The sequence below is a fragment of the Dermacentor albipictus genome, chromosome 10 (genome assembly GCF_038994185.2).
Source record: "Dermacentor albipictus isolate Rhodes 1998 colony chromosome 10, USDA_Dalb.pri_finalv2, whole genome shotgun sequence".
NCBI classification, from domain to species: Eukaryota; Metazoa; Arthropoda; class Arachnida; order Ixodida; family Ixodidae; genus Dermacentor; species Dermacentor albipictus.
The window spans coordinates 34,331,228-34,352,852 of record NC_091830.1 but is presented as its reverse complement, the minus strand read 5'-3'; the positions used below and the strand labels follow the sequence as shown (position 1 = coordinate 34,352,852).

At 43.2% G+C, this 21,625-nt stretch overlaps 1 protein-coding gene across 1 annotated transcript in view; it reads right to left on the bottom strand.

Moving 5' to 3' along the window:
- Nucleotides 1-4,711: 4,711 nt before the first annotated feature.
- The window catches only part of LOC139050895 (TNF receptor-associated factor family protein DDB_G0285149-like), a 50,046-nt gene continuing 33,132 nt past the window's right edge, over nt 4,712-21,625 (bottom strand). The window contains exons 8-14 of the mRNA XM_070527712.1: nt 21,288-21,446; nt 13,484-13,558; nt 12,360-12,437; nt 12,180-12,272; nt 9,362-9,424; nt 8,374-8,436; nt 4,712-5,051 (exon numbers count right to left, since the gene is read on the bottom strand). Coding sequence (XP_070383813.1) covers nt 4,908-5,051; nt 8,374-8,436; nt 9,362-9,424; nt 12,180-12,272; nt 12,360-12,437; nt 13,484-13,558; nt 21,288-21,446 — 675 coding nt within the window. The 3' untranslated portion in view covers nt 4,712-4,907. The remainder of the gene's footprint in view (nt 5,052-8,373; nt 8,437-9,361; nt 9,425-12,179; nt 12,273-12,359; nt 12,438-13,483; nt 13,559-21,287; nt 21,447-21,625) is intronic.

Below are 21,625 nucleotides of genomic sequence, written 5' to 3'. Positions count from 1 at the left end.
GAAAAGATTTGCAAACCCTTGCAGAAGATTTTGCAGACGTATACACATATGGCAGATCAGCAGGAGTATCGAACCCTCTGTTGTCTGAAGCATCACATACCATGGATTCGCCGTTCACCTTTCGTGAGTTGGATTTGGCGCTTAGCAAATTAAGAAGACGCTGTGCTGTGGGTCCCGATTCGATCAGCAATCAGATGCTGACAAATCTGCCATATGAACGAAAACGAGCCCTTCTGGACATATTTAATCACGTCTGGAGCACAGGAGAGATCCCAGAAGCGTGGAAGACAGCATGGGTGGTTCCAGTGCTCAAGTCCGGAAAGGATCCTGCAAACCTCACCTCATATCGGCCGGTATCGCTCACACCATGCGTATCAAAGTTGATGGAAAGACTAATATCTACGAGGTTAACTTGGTATCTTGAGCAAGGAAATAGACTGCCATCATGTATGACCGGATTTCGTCCACGGTTGAGTGCCCAGGACAGTGTCTTGGATCTACTAAGCCATATCGAGCACCATCGCGTAGACGGCCTTTCCACACTCGCCATATTTATGGACGTTGCCAAGGCATACGACTGTGTGCTTCACACAGGCATCATCAACGGACTCCGAGCCGTGGGCGTGTCTGGAAATGCTCTTCGATTCGTCCATGAATTTCTCAGTGACCGATGTGTCCAAGTTAAGCTCGGAAGTGTAATGAGTGACAAACGACGAATTTCCCTCGGCGTCCCACAAGGAAGTGTCCTGTCTCCCTTGCTTTTTAACGTTGCCATGGCCAGCCTCCCAGATGCCCTGAAAGTAGGTCGGACGGCAGTTAAAATGTCCATCTACGCAGATGACATCTGCATTTGGATCTCGGGGTACCAACACAAACGTTTGGCCCGGATAGCCCAGGCCGCAATCTCCACTATCGATCGCCACTTATCGACGCTTGGCCTGTCTTTATCAGCAGAAAAATCTGCCTTCATGCTTTTCCCGGGAGTGAGACGCAAGTCAACACGTCTGACGCTGAATATCAGAGGGCATTCAATTCTTTGTGCAACTCATGTTCGATTCCTGGGCGTCACCATCGACAACAAGCTACTTTGGCGTGGTGCGGTCGAAAGTGTTGTGGCTGCATCAGTGCAAAGAATCAACGCACTTCGTCGATTGGCAGGTGTACGTTGGGGAAACAATCCTATATCCATGCTTAAACTGAACGCTGCACTGATAACAAGCCGCATTCTCTATCAGCTCCCTCTGATATCACCGTCAGCGACTCAATTCGAGCGCTTGGAGGCAGTGCACAGAAAGGGACTTCGCTTGGCGATGGGAGTTCCAACGGCGGCTTCAAACAAGAAAGTCACTAATGAGGCAGAGTCTCTCCCACTCCGCCTCTTGGCATCTCAGGCCTTGCTGACGCAGCTATTAAGGCTGGGCGAGTCACGCGCTGGCACGGCGCTTCTCCGACGGCTAAGAGCAAGAACTCGCTCACATTTTCATGCGGCGCTGAACACCTTCCGATTTTTAGGACTGCAATGGCCTAAACAAAGCCGCCTTGACCCGCCATGGTCTTTTCCGGACGTTACCTGCAGCCTTAATGTACCCCACCTACCGACGAAACGCACCATTTCAACTGCCGAAGCCAAGTTTCTTGTGCTGAACCACTTGAGCACTGTGTTTCAAAGCCACCTACAAGTATACACAGACGGTTCGGTGTGCGCACAAACAGATAGCTGTGCAGCGGCATTCTGCATACCATCCCTTGATGTGTCATGGTCTGGCCGACTGGATCGCGTGGTTTCCTCTACAACAGTAGAAAGCGCCGCAATCACCGCGGCTTTGCGGAACCTACGGGCCTTCTCTGCACGTGATGTCGTGGTGCTGACGGATTCCAAGTCAGCATTACAGAGATTACATCGGGGCCTACCTCTAGAGAAATTTACAAGGCAGTCTCTGGCACTGATTGACGACCTAACGAGCAAAGGATTTAGCATAAGGTTTCAGTGGATTCCATCACACGTAGGAATTGATGGAAACGAGGAAGCTGACGCCCTTGCACGCCTAGCGCTTACATGGGTCCCAAAAGTGAAAGCTCCAAAACCTTTTCAAAACTCTAAGGGTGCAATCCGCCTTCACTTTAGAGAGATGCACAAGAATCCACACGAACCCTGTGTGACTCATGGATTTACACGCGAACAAGCGACGCTTTTATACCGCATCAGGACCGACTCCGCGTACACCCCAGCTTGGTTATTCAAGACTGGGCTTCGCGCTTCCCCACTCTGTGCTTTCTGTGGTGACATTGGCGACATCGAACATTTCATTTGGCTATGCCCGCAGTTCGACACAGAAAGAAAAGCGATGGTCGACAAGCTACAAAAAAGCGGTCTCACGCACAGGACCTTTGAGGACGTTGTTTTCCCCGGAGGGCCCGCGGCGTGCAGGAAGAGAGCGCAACGACTGCTGATAGCCTTCCTGCGAGACACGGGGCTCATCGACAGGTGGTGACACACCCCTGATCTCAACTCGAAGGAGGATCAGGCGGAACAATTGCCGGCTATGTATGCCAGGCTAACCCCGCCTGCTTCAACATCACCACCACCACCACCACCACCAAACCAAATTATACGTAAATATTCTAATTGCAATAAGCATACGTGATAAAGAGAAACAATTCCTTTTGTATGTCTACTTTCTTAACCATTCTACATTTTTGACCAATTGCACTGGAAGTGGTAAGGGAATACATCTACTTAGGGCAGGTAGTGACGGCAGATCCGGATCATGGCACGGATATAATCAGAAGGATAAGAATGGGCTGGGGTGCGTTTGGCAGGCATTCTCAGATCAATTGCACCTATAGCCTACTTCTATTATGCCAACGCCAATGTGTTCAAGGTTATCGCGGCGTCTGCATGATGATTTTCATACTGGCATGCCATCTATGGCTATGAGTATAGCATTTGCCCACTTCTCTCTTGTTGGAATGGCCGGCAGTCCTTAACGTGAAATTAGTGGAAGGAAAGAGGATAATTGCGAGCCTTCTCTCAGGGTGTCCTCGTTTCAATGCACAAAGAGCATAGCTCCGCACCACGCTCGACCAACTGGACAGCCGTCTCCTTGCAGAAAGCAGAATCCTTGGGCCCTGTACCCACATGACGCGTCTACCCGCGCGCTCTTTGAAGGAACCTATCTGCGTGCGACTCTGTCATTGTTGCAAGGCCCCTCACCACGTGTTCACAGGCGTATGCTTTTCACGCCTTTGTTTCCTTCCTTCGTAGTTGTCGACCCTTTCCTTCTGTGAAGGCTAGCCCACAGACGGGTTACTCTGTTTGACCTCTCAGTCTTTCGTAACCTATCCCTCTTGCTTCTCCAGCAGTCTTTCTCCTTACATCTTATCACTGTGAAAGCGCCTCCCAACATAGTGCAAATGTCCTATACATTTTAATCGATAATTAGTCATTCACGAAGGTCAAAAACTAATTGACAGAATTTGACACTAATGCGAGCGGAGCAGTATGCCAATGTACACGGAGGAAATGGCCGCCTACTCTATTCGGTTAGACAGTAGTCTTTACTATCGCGCCTACACAAGTGAACAAAGCATGTAGCGGGTATGACTTGCTGCTGCCATTGTTGAGTCAAACAGTTAACAAGACTCCCAGAAGAAAACAGGCTATAATTAGGCTCTACCATCATCAGGCGCTTGTTTCGCGCTTGCCGGACAAATATTCTGATACGAACTGCACACACCGCTCTTGATGTTTTAACTGGAAGCTTTAGGCCGGGAAATCATATTTAACAAAACAGAAACAGAGAAGTCTTTTTTTTTCAGCTACTACTGCACCACATTTTATCAGGCTTGTTCAATTTAAAAGAACACTTAAAGGGTACTGACTCAAGAATGCAAGCTTCTTTTTCTATTTTGGCTGTCTTTTATTTCACAAAAATTTTGCGAAATTGCAAATTCGAGAGAAAAAACCTTCTCACATACCAAGTTCGGAGCTCTGTTACTTAGTATAAGTAACGATATAGCAAATCTATAAACTGTATATATGGTGTTCTAGGCGCTCATTCTAACAACCAGACTTTTTTAACATGCACACAACGCATGATACATGGGCGTTTTTCCATTTCGTCCCCATCAAAATGCGACCGCCGTCGCTGGGACTAGATCCCGCGCTCATGGGCTTAGCATCTGGACGCTAAAGCGACTACGCCCCCACGGCAGGTATAAATAGTTACTGCACGAATTTACCAACCGCGTAATATTTCCATCTTCTTGTACGAGTCTTCTCGCCATGGCCAGAAATAAATGTTACAGATTGTCTTAAGTTTTCTTCATGCGGAACTAGCTTTTATACGTTATCAAGTTACGGAAAGGACGAAAATTAAACCAAGAGACAGATTTTTATTAGCTATGCCATAAAAAGGCAACAATCGAGCATACCAAGGACAGCATAGGGGAAATTGCATGTATGTATTATTTGAAATGAATTATAAGTTATTCAATGTGGATGAAGAAACAACTGACATCTGGTGGAGCGCAAACCCACGTCTTCGTACCGACCTAGGTAGAATATTAAGCAGTATAGTAGCAAGAGCTTGGTGGCACAACCCACCGCCCCGTTCCAAAGGGGACGCTCATAGCATCCATCCATCCATCCATCCATCGTACTAAGCTTGCGATGCTCTTGCCAGTTCGTCTACTACGGCACCGTTCAGCATTCAGCACTTTTCACAACACAATTTATTCAGAAAAGAGACAGCTCATGGACATGTTCTTCAATGGTTATGCGGTCATGTAATACAGAAATAATAAAACAGACCGGCCTAATGAGCATTCGTTGTATACACAAACGAGTGTAACTTTATTGTAACCACACTGGGTGATTACCGTGTCTTTAGTGCAACACCGGCCTCTTATTTTGTCTTTGCTATTTCCACCAAGAGCTTCTCCAGTGGCGTTTCAAGGAGGGCGTGCTTCTCTTCAAGCTCCCGAAGCCTCTTTTCAGTCATCGGATCGTTCTGCATGGTTCTGTTCTGCATCTTTCTGTTCTGCACAATCTGCAAAAAAATATGCATCGAAAAGTGCGAGTCGTCATCGTAAACTGCTCTGCAGTACAGAAGTTGGGCTCAAGACATTTCGCAAGACAGCGCTCTGACCGGAAAGTTCGCATCCTCTGGAGTTCATTTTGTCCCCAAAAACTAATCGTCATCTACTTGCGGGCGCTTTTGTTTCTCTAACGCTGCGCGCCCAGGAGTTAGACGTCACGCATGGCACGTGCGTTGTCAACGTGATGTAGCATTCTTGACAGGAACGTGGCAAGCGCATAGTTCCCAAGAGAGGAAAGGCAAGCCAGACAAATGTTGATTGTTTTTTTGCGATCAAAACACACCGAACAATGCAACTTGTCTTTACAGCATACTGTTTCATGAGTTGATTCTACTCGATTGATGTGAAACCAACAGAGAAAGGAATGAAGGAAAATATCAGGTAAATTGACACTTCTTTCTATTCAGGATGTAAGAATGCCAAAGAAAAGCGACGGAGATAACTCGCTGCTCGTCGTACGTGACTTTTTGTGTGTATGTGACTTCTGACTCCATTTCTTTACAGTTTGTGCAATGCTCTTACATATGACCACTTAACCAAAGGCAATACCATGTCTGACTGGAAGTTGGACGCGTCGCATTCTGTCCATAATTTTGAAGAAATAGGTTCACAATGAAGCTGGTTAAGTGGGTATAATCACTATACAACGTTATACAACTGTTTTCGCAGTTTTAAAGAAAATATACTACATCATACACAAAGTTTACATTTCAAGAAAATTAGAGAAATATTACTGGCAGGCCAAATAAAGAGGCGAATCTCATTTTTTTATTTTCAATTTTACTCGAGTATAGTAGTCGGTTGGACCGCCATGCTGAGTGAGTTAAATATTATACCGTGTCTATATTTCTGTAAATTAAAGGACACGTTATGGGTAATGCTTAGGTAAACTCAATACTTTGGGGGTTAATTGGGCACTTTGGACCAAATCAGGTATTTCAGAGCTCCGAAGCTTCAGGAGAGAGTTTTACGAGCGATGTGAAAATTAGCCCGCGGGGTTGGCACAACTACAAGATCCACTAAAATCAAATTTGCCGTGAGTGGGGGAATGCTATTGCCAATTTCTGTTCAGCTTTATGTGCTTGTAGACAGCTTCTGCCCGAACTTTTACCTCTAATGTCTTTTTTTTCAATGTATTCCGCAATGTTTGGTAATAAGGTGGAAGTTACAAACGTTTATGAACAGTCCGTCGCAGTTTATGACTAAAGGGGCTATTCCAAGTGTTTTAGGTCTCTCGCATGTGCGCCCTTACAGAAAGCCATTCATTCAATTATTCCATCACAATGACCGAAGTGCTTTCCGCAACACCAGTAAGAATTTATAGAGCAATCAATATAATAGCGAGGATATGTGCGAAAGTATTATGGTAAACAGTACATGCCTTTACATCCTAACAGAGAGTATATTACGTCAAACCACAGGTGGTTTGCAATCGAAAGTTTACTTTGTGACAGAATGAATTGCGACACAAAGAATGGGCAGTTGGGACCGCTAGATGAATAAGCACAACAGTGTGACATCAAGAAATTAGAATGCACAGAAAGTCATCACCTGAAGCTGGGTCTGTAATTACTCATTTCGTTTTTGTCGTCACTTTTGTAAAGTACCGCGACCTTGGCCTTCTCCATACGCCGAGGGAACAGACCTGTGCTTAAAACAAGGTTATATATATGGATCAAACAAGGTCCTCGCAATTGACGAGAACGGTGAACTTCTGCACGTGTTCCCGAACTGTATTAAGTGCTTGCGCGGGGGGGGGGGGGTTGCCACGCCAGGTTTGGCGCTAACTCGATCGCCTAATACCGGCAACACTGGAGAGCCGTCGCACGATCACCTAAACCTTGACTCTTTGTTCCAAACTGATGTCATCTATCTTGATTTCTCCAAAGCATTAGACCGTGTTGCACATCAACGTCTTATGTACAAACTTTCATTTTCTTCAGAACCTGTTTGTAAAATTAGCCGAGCTAGAGACGTTATAGAAATGTTCCCCAAGTATATTCGCTTGTTCTTGCAGTGTTGTCTGAGTGCCTGAAGGTGTACTTTCAGGCCATACAGGATATATTTAAACGATTGGCTCTCACATGTGCGCTCTTCCAGAAAGCCATTGATTCATGTATTCCATCGCAATGACAGAAGTGCTTGCCGCAACACTAGTAAGAATTTATAGAGCAATCAATATAATAGCAAGGATATGTGCGAAAGTATTATGGTAAACAGTACATGCCTTTACATCCTAACAGAGAGTATATTACGTCGTCAGTAATATCTGTGCGGTAGTACTCAACTGTCTCCTGTTGTGAAAGAAGCGTGTGCGTGCGTGTGCGTATGCGCGTGTGTGCGGGTGGTTGTGCGGGCGCGTTTGTTTATTTGTGTGTGTTCAGCAAACTAGCAGAACATTCCTTGAAGTTAAGAGGAAGCTTTAGCTCGGGCCCAACTCCGACGCGGCCTATTCAAATACATGTAAAACGCAAAAACGTTTTTATGAGATAACCCCTGGATCGACTTTGATGAAATTCGTTGCATTTGAAAGAGAAAGTTAAATTCTAGTGACTGTTGGAAGCGGAATTTCGATTTAGGGCTTGCATTTTCTAAAAACGGTTTTCAAATATTTGACCGTTCGAAAAAAATAGAAGCACGAAGTTTACAAATTCATAGGTCTGCATAAAGAATTGATATCGCGAGTCTGTATACGGCATCCATTAGATCATTCAAAGCGGACAAATTCAATGTGTCATTTTACATCTTACATGAATTTGTTACGTTGGTTACAACGGTTTTGCAAAAGTTGTATTTCCCTATATTTAAATTTTTTTTATATTCATGTGTAACATATCAATTTTGTCCGCTTTGGATGTACTACTAGATGAAATTCACAGAATTGTATTATCGTTTTTAGTGGTTGAGTTAGAGTTGTAAACTTCACAGTTTCGTTTTTTGAAAATTTTCGATTTTCGCCAATGTTTAATAAAAAATTGATAACCTAACTCAAAAATTCGAAACCAACAGTCACTAGATTTTAAGTTGTTCTTTTAAATGCAACAAACCTCGTCAATTTTTGTGCAGTGGTTGCCCAAAAAACGAGGTCTCCTTTTACATGTATTTAGATTGGAGCACTCGAGCTAAAGCTTCCTCTTAAATTGCTTCATTAAACTTTATAATCTCTGAGCCATGACGAAAGTGCGTAATTGTTCACTTTGCTTAGATTCCAGCACCATCAAAATTATTAAATTAGCAGTGGAAATGTGGATATTATTATTTAATATAACTTACCTGGTTTACTTCCTCGTTCTTCGAAATCATCTTTCTGAGCCCCTCATTTTCCAATCTGAGTTCCTGCGCCACAGTAATGATGTATAAATGTTCACTTCTCCACCTAATAGGAAAACAAATATTGATAGCTACTGCGCTACAATGATAATACGTGTAATCACTTCATAATACAAATATTAGGAAATTGATTTTTCTTTTATTTAATGATCATATATCCTATGTACAACGCGTCAACCCCTCACTCGATACCCCCCTCCCCATATATACTGATTACCTACAACTCACCGCTTTCATTCGTGTTTTAACCATTAAAGTAGTTTTTATCTGAGCTAGTTGATTTATATCTAAGGCGATTATAAGGTAAACAAAAATCCGGGGCACTTCGCCGACCAAATAAAGATTTAAAAGAAAAGAAGACGTTTCGGCTCCCACACGGGAGCCTTGTTCACAGGTAAAATAAACAAAGGTGCTCGAGCAGCTCGCTTAAATGGTCTTGAACACGTGACGCAGGCAGCGTACATACACTGACGGCAGATTGCCATCGCTTCGAATTTTCCTCGAGCAAGCATTTCTGCTTTAATCCGCTTTATTCCTATAACTCTAGTATTGCATACTCCTTCACCCCACAAAACAAACTTTGTCGAAGCTGCTTTACTTTTTTTTCTCGCAGAACTGAAACAACGCTTTTTCACAATAGCAGATAATTTTTAGCATGAATATTGCCATTGCTGAACGAAGGTTTTTTTTTATTTAGTATATTGAACTTTTACCTGCAAGCAAAAAAATATGTTTTTTTTTTCATTTATTCTTTGCCATTTAACAAAGGGGATCTGTTGTATTTCATAGCTCTATATCTGGAAAATCTGCTGAACAAACAGCCATAACGTTTTTGTACATTGCAGAAACAAATATCCAAGTGTGGCAAAGCCATATCAGCATAAGTGCATTGGCACAATCAATGCGCAAATATTGGACAAGGATATATTACCCTAAAGGCTTTCTCTGTCTCAGAAGTCCTCCTCCGTAGCTCATCATACCCTGCTCTTGCATCCTGCGTCAATGTGATTGAGTATAAGTATTCCTTGCGCCTCCATACATAGGCATAAAATTCATGCATCTCTAATCACGGCGCCCATATTATTGCAACAAATATGTTTTAAGAAAATTGTATTCTTTTTCACCAGGTAGTACATTCCCTACATACAATTATCCATTTTCCTGCCTTAATAATTTACTTTGTTTTACAATGGAAAGAGGTCACTCAAGTAAAGATAACGTAAGTTCTCTCTGAACACATGAAACACTTTGCAATAAGCAATTCGATACTCTCTGGAATATACAAGTCACAAGAAGACAACAAAAGCAGGTGTCTTAGTAATAAATATGGCCGGTGCCTACACAAGACCCGTCAATAGTGGCAGAACTATTCATTCCAGTTTGCAACTTTAGTATCTTTTTATTTAAGATATACAATCTGAATCCTGTTTTGAAAAACGCTTTGCTCCTTTCACCCGCCTATGTTTCATCGCGCATTGACCATCCACGCAAAGTGGGCGTTCCACTTTGTCACACTACCGCTCGCTTAACTTCTTTCATTCCAACTACGTCATCCGGGTGGAATCACTTGCCCACAGATGTGGCACTCGCCGACGATCTCGAGCATTTTAAGAATAAGTAAAGTGTCTACATTTCGTCTTCATGACATGCGCGCCTTTCGTTTCGTGGTCCCTCACGAACTCTGTGTTGCTGATTTTCAAGTTTGCGTTGTTAGTTGTTTTCTTTTCTTGTTTTTTTAGCCTTCCATGAATGTGCACAATTGCTGAAATCTGTGAAATCTGTAAAACTCAGTGCAGTGAGCTATGTAATGTTATGTATGCAATGCTATGCTATAATGCATTGACATGTAATGCTGTGACCCATGAATGTATTTACATATCTTGTTGTCTGTATTATTTTGTCTTGTTCCACTCCCCTCAATAATGCCCGCAGGGCCATGAGGGTGCTTGAAATAAATAAATAAATAAATAAATAAATAAATAAATAAATAAATAAATATAGTATTACCAGCCCTGGTTGCTCAATGGCTATGGTGTTCAGTTGCTGAGCACAAGGTCACGGGATTGAATCCCGGCCGCGCCGGCCGCATTTAGATGGCGGCGAAATGCGAAAACACCGGTCTACTTAGATTTAGATGCGCGTTAAAGAACCCAAGGTGGTCGAAATTTCCGGAGTCCTCCACTACGGCATGCCTCATAATCAGAAAGTTGTTTTGGCACGTTAAACCACATAAAAAAGTATATAATATTCTGTATTGCCAGGATATATGCCTTTTTATCCAACAAAAGCACCCACGCACCTGTACATACCTTGAAGCCGAAGTATACACAGTAAATATCTTATTGCTTTTTCTAATATAGGTATTGTACTTCTATGTTGCTGGCTTTCTATTCTCAATACATGTTGCAAAGTGCTACAGAATTTGTCAGGTTACTTCTATTTTTCTCCATGTACGATAGGCAAAGAAATTTGTCATTTTCAAATTGATGACCAGCTTTCGGGCTGTCTGAACGAAACGGAATTGCCTTTAAAGCAGACAAGCAGCCGTCAATTTGGCTACGTTGCAAAACCAACTATTACCCTTTGTTTTATTGTACTACTAAATGGCGTAATGGCGCAATCGCTTTCTAGATAATGTCGTTTCTAGTAAAAAAGAATTCCGAGCCCTTCTACGAATATGTATTTCAGGGGGCACACGTACGTTTTTGTCGATGGTAATAGGGGCTTGGTTTCTCTCATCTTGAACACCCCCGTTCTTAAATGGCAAAATTGTGTCGTATGTCGGGAAAATATTTCTGTGAGAAGCAATGTTTATAATCAAAGTCTTTTGTGACAGGTAATTGCATAAACAGAATATCCTAAGGTAACTTGTTTTTAAACTGTTTCGATGATGCTTGGTGAAGCCATTGTAGCTCATGAACACGTAGGACACAAAGAACATAAACTGAGAGACCGCTGGCGCGACACAACAAGAATGATCTATTAGAGTCCCGTAGAAGCCCAGCAGAAAGAATACAAGAAAATGTGCATGCGTAGATGTTATCACAACAAAAGAAAAACAATGAAAAATCACTAGCTCACAATATACCACACAGAAGTATCGCGGACGCAATCTGTCTTTTCTCCTGGCATAAAAAGAGTCCAAGAGTTTGCTTGCTTGTGTACACATACGGAAATGCTGAAGAAAATCGCAATACTGGTTTTTGTGACAATTCCGTTGCGAGTTATTAAATGCCTGATTTTTGCTTTTCAACGGGGTGATTGACGAGCGCTTTGAAATAGCGGACCACAAGGCAGCACATTCCACAGTGGCCTTACGAAGCATGCAGGGACAGCAGCACGAAAATATGTTATTCAACATGCTTTATTTCTCTTCCCCATGCCCTGCAATTTCTTGCCATTTATGTTGCTTTTGGTATTTCTATGACGTATATTTTCGTTGTGCATCTACGCATGTATTTTTACGTACTCATGCCAAAGCAGTAGATACTATCAGTAGCTTAAGTACACATTAATAGCTCGCACTGTCACACTCTTAACAGGTATTTCAGTCGGCACTTAGTGATCAGAATGATAACAGTCCTTAACGACGGTATCTGTTATCGCAGGTGTAGTTGGAACTCGCTGTCGTATACAATCAAATTTTCATAGCCTGAAGGACAATAGTGTTAGCTACTGAACAAAAGAGCGCCCCAAGGTTTGTAGCTTTTTAAGAGTATGTAAGCTGAGAGAATCCATTCTTCCCGTACCAAGAGCTTTTCTTCAAGATCCAGAAATCGGTCGACGAATGACGTCACGCGTTTGCACGAGGCAGTGTGTTTTTCCATCTCCTTGTTGGTAGCCTGAGAAACAAGCAGAAGTACGGTCCTTTCTTATATTATTTGTTTCAGTCATATCATACTGTACTGAATATAAATGCAGAGCAGTACCTGAAAATTGCATCCCAGTCGATAGTAAGGGCACTTCATGGGTTTCAAGGGGCAAACAGCCAAGTGCTCATCCCGCAGCTTGAACAGGAAAAGGTTCTGCTAGTTGTAATGCTCACCGCACATTGTAGTCACATAGCAAACCATTCGTTGATTCGGAAGCCTTCCCGCGGAATAACAACAATGGGGCTTTCAGAAGCACTGTTGTGGGCGTTTTTTCACCGCATCGATTTGTAAATTAGGAGTGCGAGTACACTGTAAATTTTCAATGCAAATTGAATAGTCTTTAATATTTGGTTTGTATTCATTTTATAACTTCTGTACTTGAACTTGTCAAATACTCATTTCTTTCAGAACACCATTTCGGACAATAACCGTAAACATTACGCCCTATAATTATCTGATTCAATTTAGACAGCTTTCCGAATAGCAAGGCAACCTTACATAAAGCTTTCTTAAAAACAAAAGCTACGCTACTATTAGCATTCAGCAGATTTGCCTAAACTGCTAAAGCTGGGTTCACACTATAGGGACGAGAACCCAGACGAAACCATCACATGACATATAACGTAGATCCGATCGCTTTACAGACGGCAATCACACAACCACGGAGGAAAGCAGGTGACAATGTGCACGACCTAACCTTGTACTGTCACTTTTCAATGCACGGGGAATGGTCCAATCACCCTTTAGGAGGTGGTGCACGTTCACTTACAGCCACTGAACTAGTGGTTTGGGGCACGTGTTTGTTAGACACATTTCAATTCAATATGAAAGTGGAACTGCTTTACTAGAGGTTGCTGTTGCCAGGTACTTACAGTGTTTGCGACTGTTTATTGCTGACTATCCCAACGACGATTTGACGTTCGGCCATGAAAGTGTGCACAGCTGGCATGGGTCATGATTGGATCGTTATTTGGATCGTGATGATTGGATCGAATTTGGATCGTGATTTCTTCCGTCGTGTAAATACATCCTATAGTCTACATGAATCAGTATCCATTCAACATTTGCGCCATTTAATAAGTCTTCATCACCGAATTCATGGATTGGAGTTTGCGTTGGTTTTAAGGGCAGTTGTACACATAGCGATGTTACGTTATATAGTGACGTTACTTTCAACTTACTTCGGCAAATGTATTGAACTCCCTCTTACAATGGTTACAAGTTGCTGGCATTTCCTCACATACGTCCATGTGATCCTGAAACAAGAAAAGGCGGTGGACGAGCGACAGTGGTAATTGTCATCAGCAGGAACGACTTGTTCAAGGCCATGCGTTAATCTTGCACAATACGGAGAAACATTCAATCTCGCAGAAACACTTCAATTTCGTTATTTCGGCCGGGTTCTGTCCGCCGGCACCGCCGTGAATGTCGAAAATGAATGTGTGAATTTGCCCTTCGATTCGTTCAATTTAGTACGCGCCGCATAAGAAGAGCAAGTACTTCTATATATATATATATATATATACCTTGATCACGTGACCGGCTTCCCCAAGTTTGCACGCATACACATAATTCTACTGGGACACTCCGTGCTAATGCTATAAAAAGTTAAGTGCACAAACACGGCCAACTTGACAGAGAAATTGAGTACACAATCTTTTACCTCTTCTTGTGTCATGGTTGCATGTATACACAATTTCTAACATGAATCCTTACCAACAAGATCAACTTTCTCTTGTAATATTTACTCCTAACACGATAAAACGAGACGTTCAGGCTGGGTCCGATATCCAGGACGCTTTACAAACACGTATATATTTACATATGTAGTTGAAAAATAAAGTAATACAGAAAAGCTGATGAAGAAGTAGTCGCCGATCACTCCCACCGTCCGTAGCGCCTTTTACGCCTTGCGTGATCATTGTTTAGTCACTTCCCCCAATCCGGTGTCAGGAGGCCGATGACATCAGGTCCCACATATCCGGTGTCACGAGACCGATGACATCAGGTCCCACCAAGCCGGACGTATGTGTCCCTATCCCTAAAAGGGAAACTTAGTCGTAAACGCAAACACAGCCTGGGCACAAACAGGGAAAAGAGGGGAACGCACGCTGACTCCAATCGTATTCTGATAGGTGATGGCCGGATCATCGCACTGGCCCTGTCTCCGGCTTGGACCCGCCGGTTTATGCTGCTGACAGGTGCCTGAAGTATCATTTCACTGACCACGACTCCGGCTGGAACACGCCAATTTGTGCAGCTGACCGGTGACTGCCTTATCACTACTAATTGATCAAACCTCTCCCGCACAAGGTATTCGCGGGCTGGTCATAATTCATTGGTGTGGCGAACAATTTCGACAAGGCCGTCGGCCCATTCCCCATATACGTGCGATCCGTGACCGAAGGGTGTCGCGGGGCGCACGGCCTATCACAACATGGTGTACTATCTGTTGTGACGTTCGACAGCCACCTCGAGACAACACCTCCAGGAACCGGCATAGTCTGGATACGTCTTCAGATAATGTTTGACATCTCGTATGGCACATTCCGCTAGGCCATTTGTTGCTGGGTGGTATGGAGAAAAATACTCGATCATTATGTCATGGTTCTGTGCCCACTTTGATGATTTGTCACTCCGGATGGCCAGCCCGTTTTCGCAAACAAGTGTCTTTCTCTGTTTAAAATATTCAGCCTTGAGGATATCTATTCCGCTGTTCTCGTTTTTGCCAGCTTGAGCCACAATCGTTCTTGTACACTCATCTAAGGAGAACAAGAAACCTTGCATTCGCTTGATTCCTTCGCCCTTCTATTTGAGCTCCGCGAAGTCCAAATTAATTACTTCGAACGGATCACGTATGACGTAGGTCCGATCGCTTCACAGAAAACACTCACACAAAAACGGACGAAGGCAGATGACAATGCGTACGACCCTATCTTGTACTGTCGATTTTGAATGCACGCGTGACGCTTAAATATTGAGGGTTTGTCATAACGTTTGTCGATTGCTTGTATTTAACTTTGTTCACCTGGCAGATGTGGCATGCGCTGATGTAATGGCTGATGTCGTTTTAAAGCCCGACCATGTGAATCACATGAGCAATTTCTTATAAGTGCGCCAGAAGGCGTCATGCCCGCACGATCCAGGAGTGTCGTGGTACAGATGAAGAATCTTAGAACCATAGTTTGTGGTACGTGATACTTACCATTGATGAATTGGAGCTCTTCTGTACCTTGCCACAGCGTTATATGATTGATTACCTCTGAATTCTTGCGTGATTCGTGTGCAAGTAATCTTGATAGTTCGTCAGCATCAGTGAGGGCAGGGCCAGGACGGTGCGAAATTATGAAATCAAATTGTTTCAGATAGTTCACTCATCTATCAATGCGGCCTCTTGGCTGAGCATGCTCAGAAATTGAGTCAGTACTTGATGGTTAGTGAAAATTATGAATTTGGCACCTTCCAAGCAAGTACGAAAGTATAGCGCAGCTTTTAAGACGGCCCGAGCTTCCTTTTCTGTGGTAGAATGATTTGAGCGGGTTTCAGGGTATAGCCATATTTCTCCGCAACGTAGTGTTTGGTTTTATCAGCTTGTTTTGAGGGTTTGTGGTATAGAATTACACCCATAGCGTAATGTGATGCGTCCGTATTCAACACGAACGGCAGAGAAAAATGCGGTATTCGCAAGATGGCGTCCGACGAAATTAGTTTTAAAAGTTCGCAATAGACACCTGTGCATTCCTCCTCCCGAAAAAAGGCACGTCTTTCAGAGTTAAACGTGTGAGGTCCATTGTTTTCAGTGCATAGTCTTTGACAAACGCCCTGAAATGTCCTGCTAGGTCAAGAAAAATGCGCAGGGAGTGCACGTCATAAGTCTTTACCAGATTGGAGATTCTCTCCAATCTGCTTTTAGTGTGTCCATTAAACACCATACCAAGAAATACTAATTTATATTGAAAGAACGCCCTTTTCTTGAAGTTGACATTGAGTTGGGCAAGACTGAGAGCATGAAGAACATTTGAAGAAAGCCTGTGGAGTTCTTCTTTTGTCTTTGAGTAGATGATAATGTTCTATATGTACACATTCCAAAATGTGTCCAAGTAAGGTTTCAGAATGTCGGTCATAATCTTCTGAAACCATGCAGGGGAGTTTTTCCAACCAAACGGTAGTCGGTTGTATTCAAACAAGGGGTTAAGAACGTGGTGTACTTTTTCATTTCTTCCCTTACTGGAATCTCTAAAAAGCCCTTGCAGGGATCTATTCGTGAAAAACAATGGCAACCACCAGTTTCTTCAATGAAGACGTCGATTATCAGCATTGAATAAGGCATCAATTCACTTTGATGATTGAGAGCCCGGTAGTCTGTACTGAGACGGAATGTCCCGTCTTCTCTTTGCGCAATAGCGATAAGAGAAGCAAATTGCGATAGAGAAGGTCGGATGATACCTGCTTCCAACATTTCTTTAATCTTTTTCTTCAACCACACCTTTTTATCTCTGGACATATAATAGGGGGCTCTACGAACCACTGTTTTATCTGCGAGAAGGAAAGGGACGACATGTGATTTTATCGCTGCAGGATAGCTGCCCATGCATGTAGGCTCCGGGCACTTTGTCTTAATGTCTTCCTGGGGAAAAATCAACTTTGATGCACTGGGTTCTTCACCAGGATCTTCTATTCTTAATGTGTCTTTCGCCATTACTTTCCCATTCAAATAGTGTTTTAACTGAAGTTTTTCTATGTTTGTGCGGGATGAAAGAAAATCATCGGTGACATTGGGAATTGCCAATACGTCACTGGTAATAGAGTGTCCTTGGATTTCAACAGACAGTGTTACCCATTCACTCTGCATGGTCACTGACCCTTCGTACGCTTGGACACGCAATGTTCTACCAGTGTGCAGACGACCGGCATCCACTCGAGTCTTGTTGATCATTGATACCGAAGTCCCACTATGAACGAGAGCTTTCACTTCACTGCCATCTATGTTAAAGGGGCATACAGTAAGTTTGAGCACAACAAATACACTGTCTCACTGAAGCTCTCTTTTGGGGCTTGAGGTCCATGGTAGTCAGATAACGTGGAAGTAGTTTATCGCGAACTGCGGTAATTGGTCTTTCACCATCCTCACAGTCATAACTTACACTTCCAAGATGTTTGTTTGTAAAGCTATTTTCAAATTAAGATGATGGCAGTGACTCAGGTTGTTCACTCGGCTTACGAGAATCAAGTTCCTCTGTTCTACCAGCTGGCTGTCTTCTCAATGTAATTTTTGGCACTGAGGTATGTAGAAAGTTCAGAAGGTCATAAAATGTTCTTGGACGTTTGCACTTAACATGACTATGGATCTCGATACACAACCATTGCGTTATCAATGCTACAACAGCAAGAGACGACAGCTTCGATTCTGCAAAATACAATAGGCGGTGCTTGTCACGACAGCACTCAAGCAGAAAGCCACATGTATATCCGGACCATAGTGCAGCATCCCATCGTTCTAATGCATTGCCTTCAAAACCTGCTATAAAGTTGCATTTCCACAGTTTCCAACGAGTTGGTGCATGATCCATGAGTTGCATATCATACCATTTTCTGGCTATAGCGCCTAAGTAGCGGCGCATATTCTAACCCTTTGTGTCGTCAGAGTGCCACATAATCTTATCACAGGCACATTCGAAAAACCACAGTCAATAGGGCGCACTTTGCGAATTTCCTCCAAGCAGATCCGGTTCAACAATACCCCACGCTGATTTCTCTCGATTAAGCGCTTCAGCCAAAGTTCTAAAAATGTCATCCTGTTGCATAATGTGCTTTTACAGTTGAGTCTAGGCTCACCTTCCCAAGAGGGGTTTACTCTTTGAGTGTGCCACGCCGAATGGGTTCCAGAGCGCGTTCGTTCAGTTTCTGCAGCTGTAGATTCAATGTCACTGATTCAGTTTGCACCAGGACTTGGTGGCTGATTGCAGCTTGTTGCAGCACCACGTTGATCATCGCGGAAGCACTAACTGCCAGAAGAAGGTTGGTCACGGGCCCACCGTGCACTTGGTATTGGGAGAAAAGAACAGACTCTGATGACGCCTGGTCAAAGAAATACTTCCCGTGCAAGTCTGGTCTTCAAATACTGCTGGCTGCGGCAGAATGTAGCGTTCATAACTAGAATGGCAGTAGAAACTGCATAATCTCCGTGAGACGGGTGTCGGCCACCATTTCATTCCACCGTCTTCCTCCTCACTTCTGTCCTAGCCCACTTCGTCTTCTTTCATGCCTCCAGCATGGACCGCTTCACCAAATTTTTTTATTGTTGGCTGAGGTCCCCAAGTATGATATGCACATATTTAGAGAACCTTCTGAAACCATCGATCGAGTTGACTTCTTCAGGGTACCTCTGACGTAGCCCTTATTTAAAGGTTGCAAAGAAAACCCGCGAAATATGCAAAAATCCACGTAATGGGGCGTTTGCGCAGTGGTATTTTGCTGCTCTCTAGCTTTTGTTCGGCGGATAAGGTCGGCTGCATCGTGACTGGCGATGAGGAAGCGGCCAGGTGCTCTTTATCTCATTGGCAGCGCTCGGCCAGCAGCATGCATTTTCGCCATCATCCGACGGGAGCCGACCTTGTTCGTGGAACGCACGGTTGACGTACCGTAAAGGAAACAACTCGATCGATGTTTTCTAAAGGTGCTCTACAAATCTGCTTATCATACTTCAGATCCTCGGCCAATAATGAAAAAGTTGGGTAAAAAAACTTAAATAAATGGCGAGTTATCAGGAAAATTGTTTTTCTGATTTACTGTAGGCTACTGCGAATAGTATGCGTTCGGTACAATTCGCTTCCGACGGGCCTTTCATTTTTAAATTCTTTGCTCAAATTAAGTGTGATATAACACTTCTGATATTGTTTCATATGCTACACAAAGAGGAATACCCTAATATCGTTCCACGTAGGATCGAAATCGAATAGAACGTATTTGCAAAAATGTTCCAATTAGCGTAATTTACGAGTAACACCATTAAGAGTGCATACATAATTCTGTCGTTTTTGTGAGCAACTTGTTTAAAACTCGTATGCAGGACACTAACGTTGACCCGCAACATTTCTTCGAGAACGCATTTTGCTGGAATGATTCGTCCTTATAAATCGTCATAATCACCATCGTTACTCTATTTTTTATATCCACTGCGGGGTGAAGGATAGTTCAAGCTATCTCCACTTACCCCTATCTCGCGCTAGGTGATACAAAATTATGCCCATAAATTTCCTCATTTCACCACACCGCTCAATTTTCTGCCATCCTCGACTTTGCTGACCTTCTCGCAGCGTCTATTTTGCAACTCTAATAGACCATCGGTTATCTACCATAGGCAATACTAGACCTACTTTGCTGCATTTCTCCCTGCGCTAGAATAGCTTGAATATCAGTCTCACCCTTTTGCTCTAAAATCCACTTCATCGGTATTCCTATCACTTAACGTTATGCCTAACATTTGTGTTAAGTCGTTTTTTACTGGTTCTTAACCTAATCGGAAGCTGCGTTTACTGCCGGTTAATGTAATGATTCTACATTTTTTTAGACTATAGCAGTAAGCTGCTTGTTAAGAAAGGGCTGTCTGCCGTAGGCGCTCCATCACACTATTATTCTGGAAATTTCTCACTCATGATCACAGCATCTTGTGAATAATTCACCCAGATATAAGTAATCTTTCACAGATTCTGGAGGCTGATTGCCGATCCCGAATGTTTTTTTTTGCCAGGGTTCTCCACGTTACTTTAGCCTTCAGCATTTTAATCTTCAACCCTAGTCTTGTACATTATCAGCTAACATCCTCAGACATTTCGTACAATTCACCCTTAGTGTTGCTGAACAGGAAATGTCATCGGCAAACCGTGGGTTGCTGATATGTTTGGCGTTGATCCTCTTGTAATCCTTCCTACTCAGGTAACTTCAATAATGCTTCTCTAAGATTGCAGTGAATAGCACTGGAGAGATTGTGCCTGTTTTCGCGGTCCGTTTCTTTAAATGTAGCTGATGTGATATGCTACATGATGGGATAAGAAAAGAGCAGATTTGGTGAGAGAACAAACGCGAGTTAATGATATATTAGTTGAAATCAAGAAAAAGAAATCGGCATGCGCAGGACACGTAATGAGGAGGGAAGATAACCGATGGTCATTAAGAGTTGCGGAGTGGACTCCAAGGGAAGGGAAGTGTAGCAGAGGGCGGCAGAAAGGTAGATGGGCGGATGAGATTAAGAAGTTTGCAGGGACAACATGGCCAAAATTAGCACATGACCGGGGTAGTTGGAGAAGTATGGGAGAGGCCTTTTCCCTGCAGTGGGCGTAACCAGGCTGATGATGATGATGATGACGATGATGATGTATTTTGCCAAATGTTACGTTTGACTCGAGGGCACCGCCATGAATTTCCGTGAATTGTTTCTCCTTGCCAACCACATAGTAAACGCATACTTTTAAAGAACTCCATTATTGTACGAACAGTTTCTGTTGTGCTGTGATTTGAGTGCCTAAAATAGTGTCTGGAAGTGCACATATTAATACCATGCGTAACTGGTTACTTTATCATTTGCATCACAGGATTTCCAGATATGAGTGTCAATAGTTATAGTGTCAGCTTATGTTGCCAACACGTGTCACTTCGTCCACCGCAATAAACATCATGAAAAAGAAATGCGCGTGCATATGGCCTAATAGGTAAAACATGGGATTGCTGCGCACGAATTGAGTTTTTTTTTATTCAACAATAGATTGCGTGAGCAATCTCTGACGTCCGCATGTGTTTTCGACATCCCGCACATTGTCACAGAAATGTTTTTGACCTTGCCTATGTCTCTGTATTGTGAACGCTGAGCCAATAAGGCAAGAGACTTGCCCAGCGACAGACACGCACCAAACACTGGGAAAGCAAGGAGAGAAAACTTTCCTTCACAAGATTCGCTTAGCAGAAAATAACCATGCTACAGGGACTTACTTGTAGATGACAGGCTTCTACATCCAAGCTGCAGTATCGACACTTCAAGAATCTCTGCTCGCAGGTGTCGTTTAAGTGTTCAGCCAGCGCCTTCCTGCTTACCTCTTGCTCGCACAGCGGGCACATCACAGTTCTAAATTTATAGTTGATGTTCTGACCCTTCAGGAAATAAAAACAATAATTTGAAGTAATGGTTCATTAACAGTCACGTCAGACGCGCTATAACATAGTGTGTTTTAATAGTGAGCACTTCAGGGATGCTACAGTCAAAAAGTGACCTATGCCAGAAAATCGACATATCCAATTAGACTATACTATAACTCTGTGCATTTTACCAT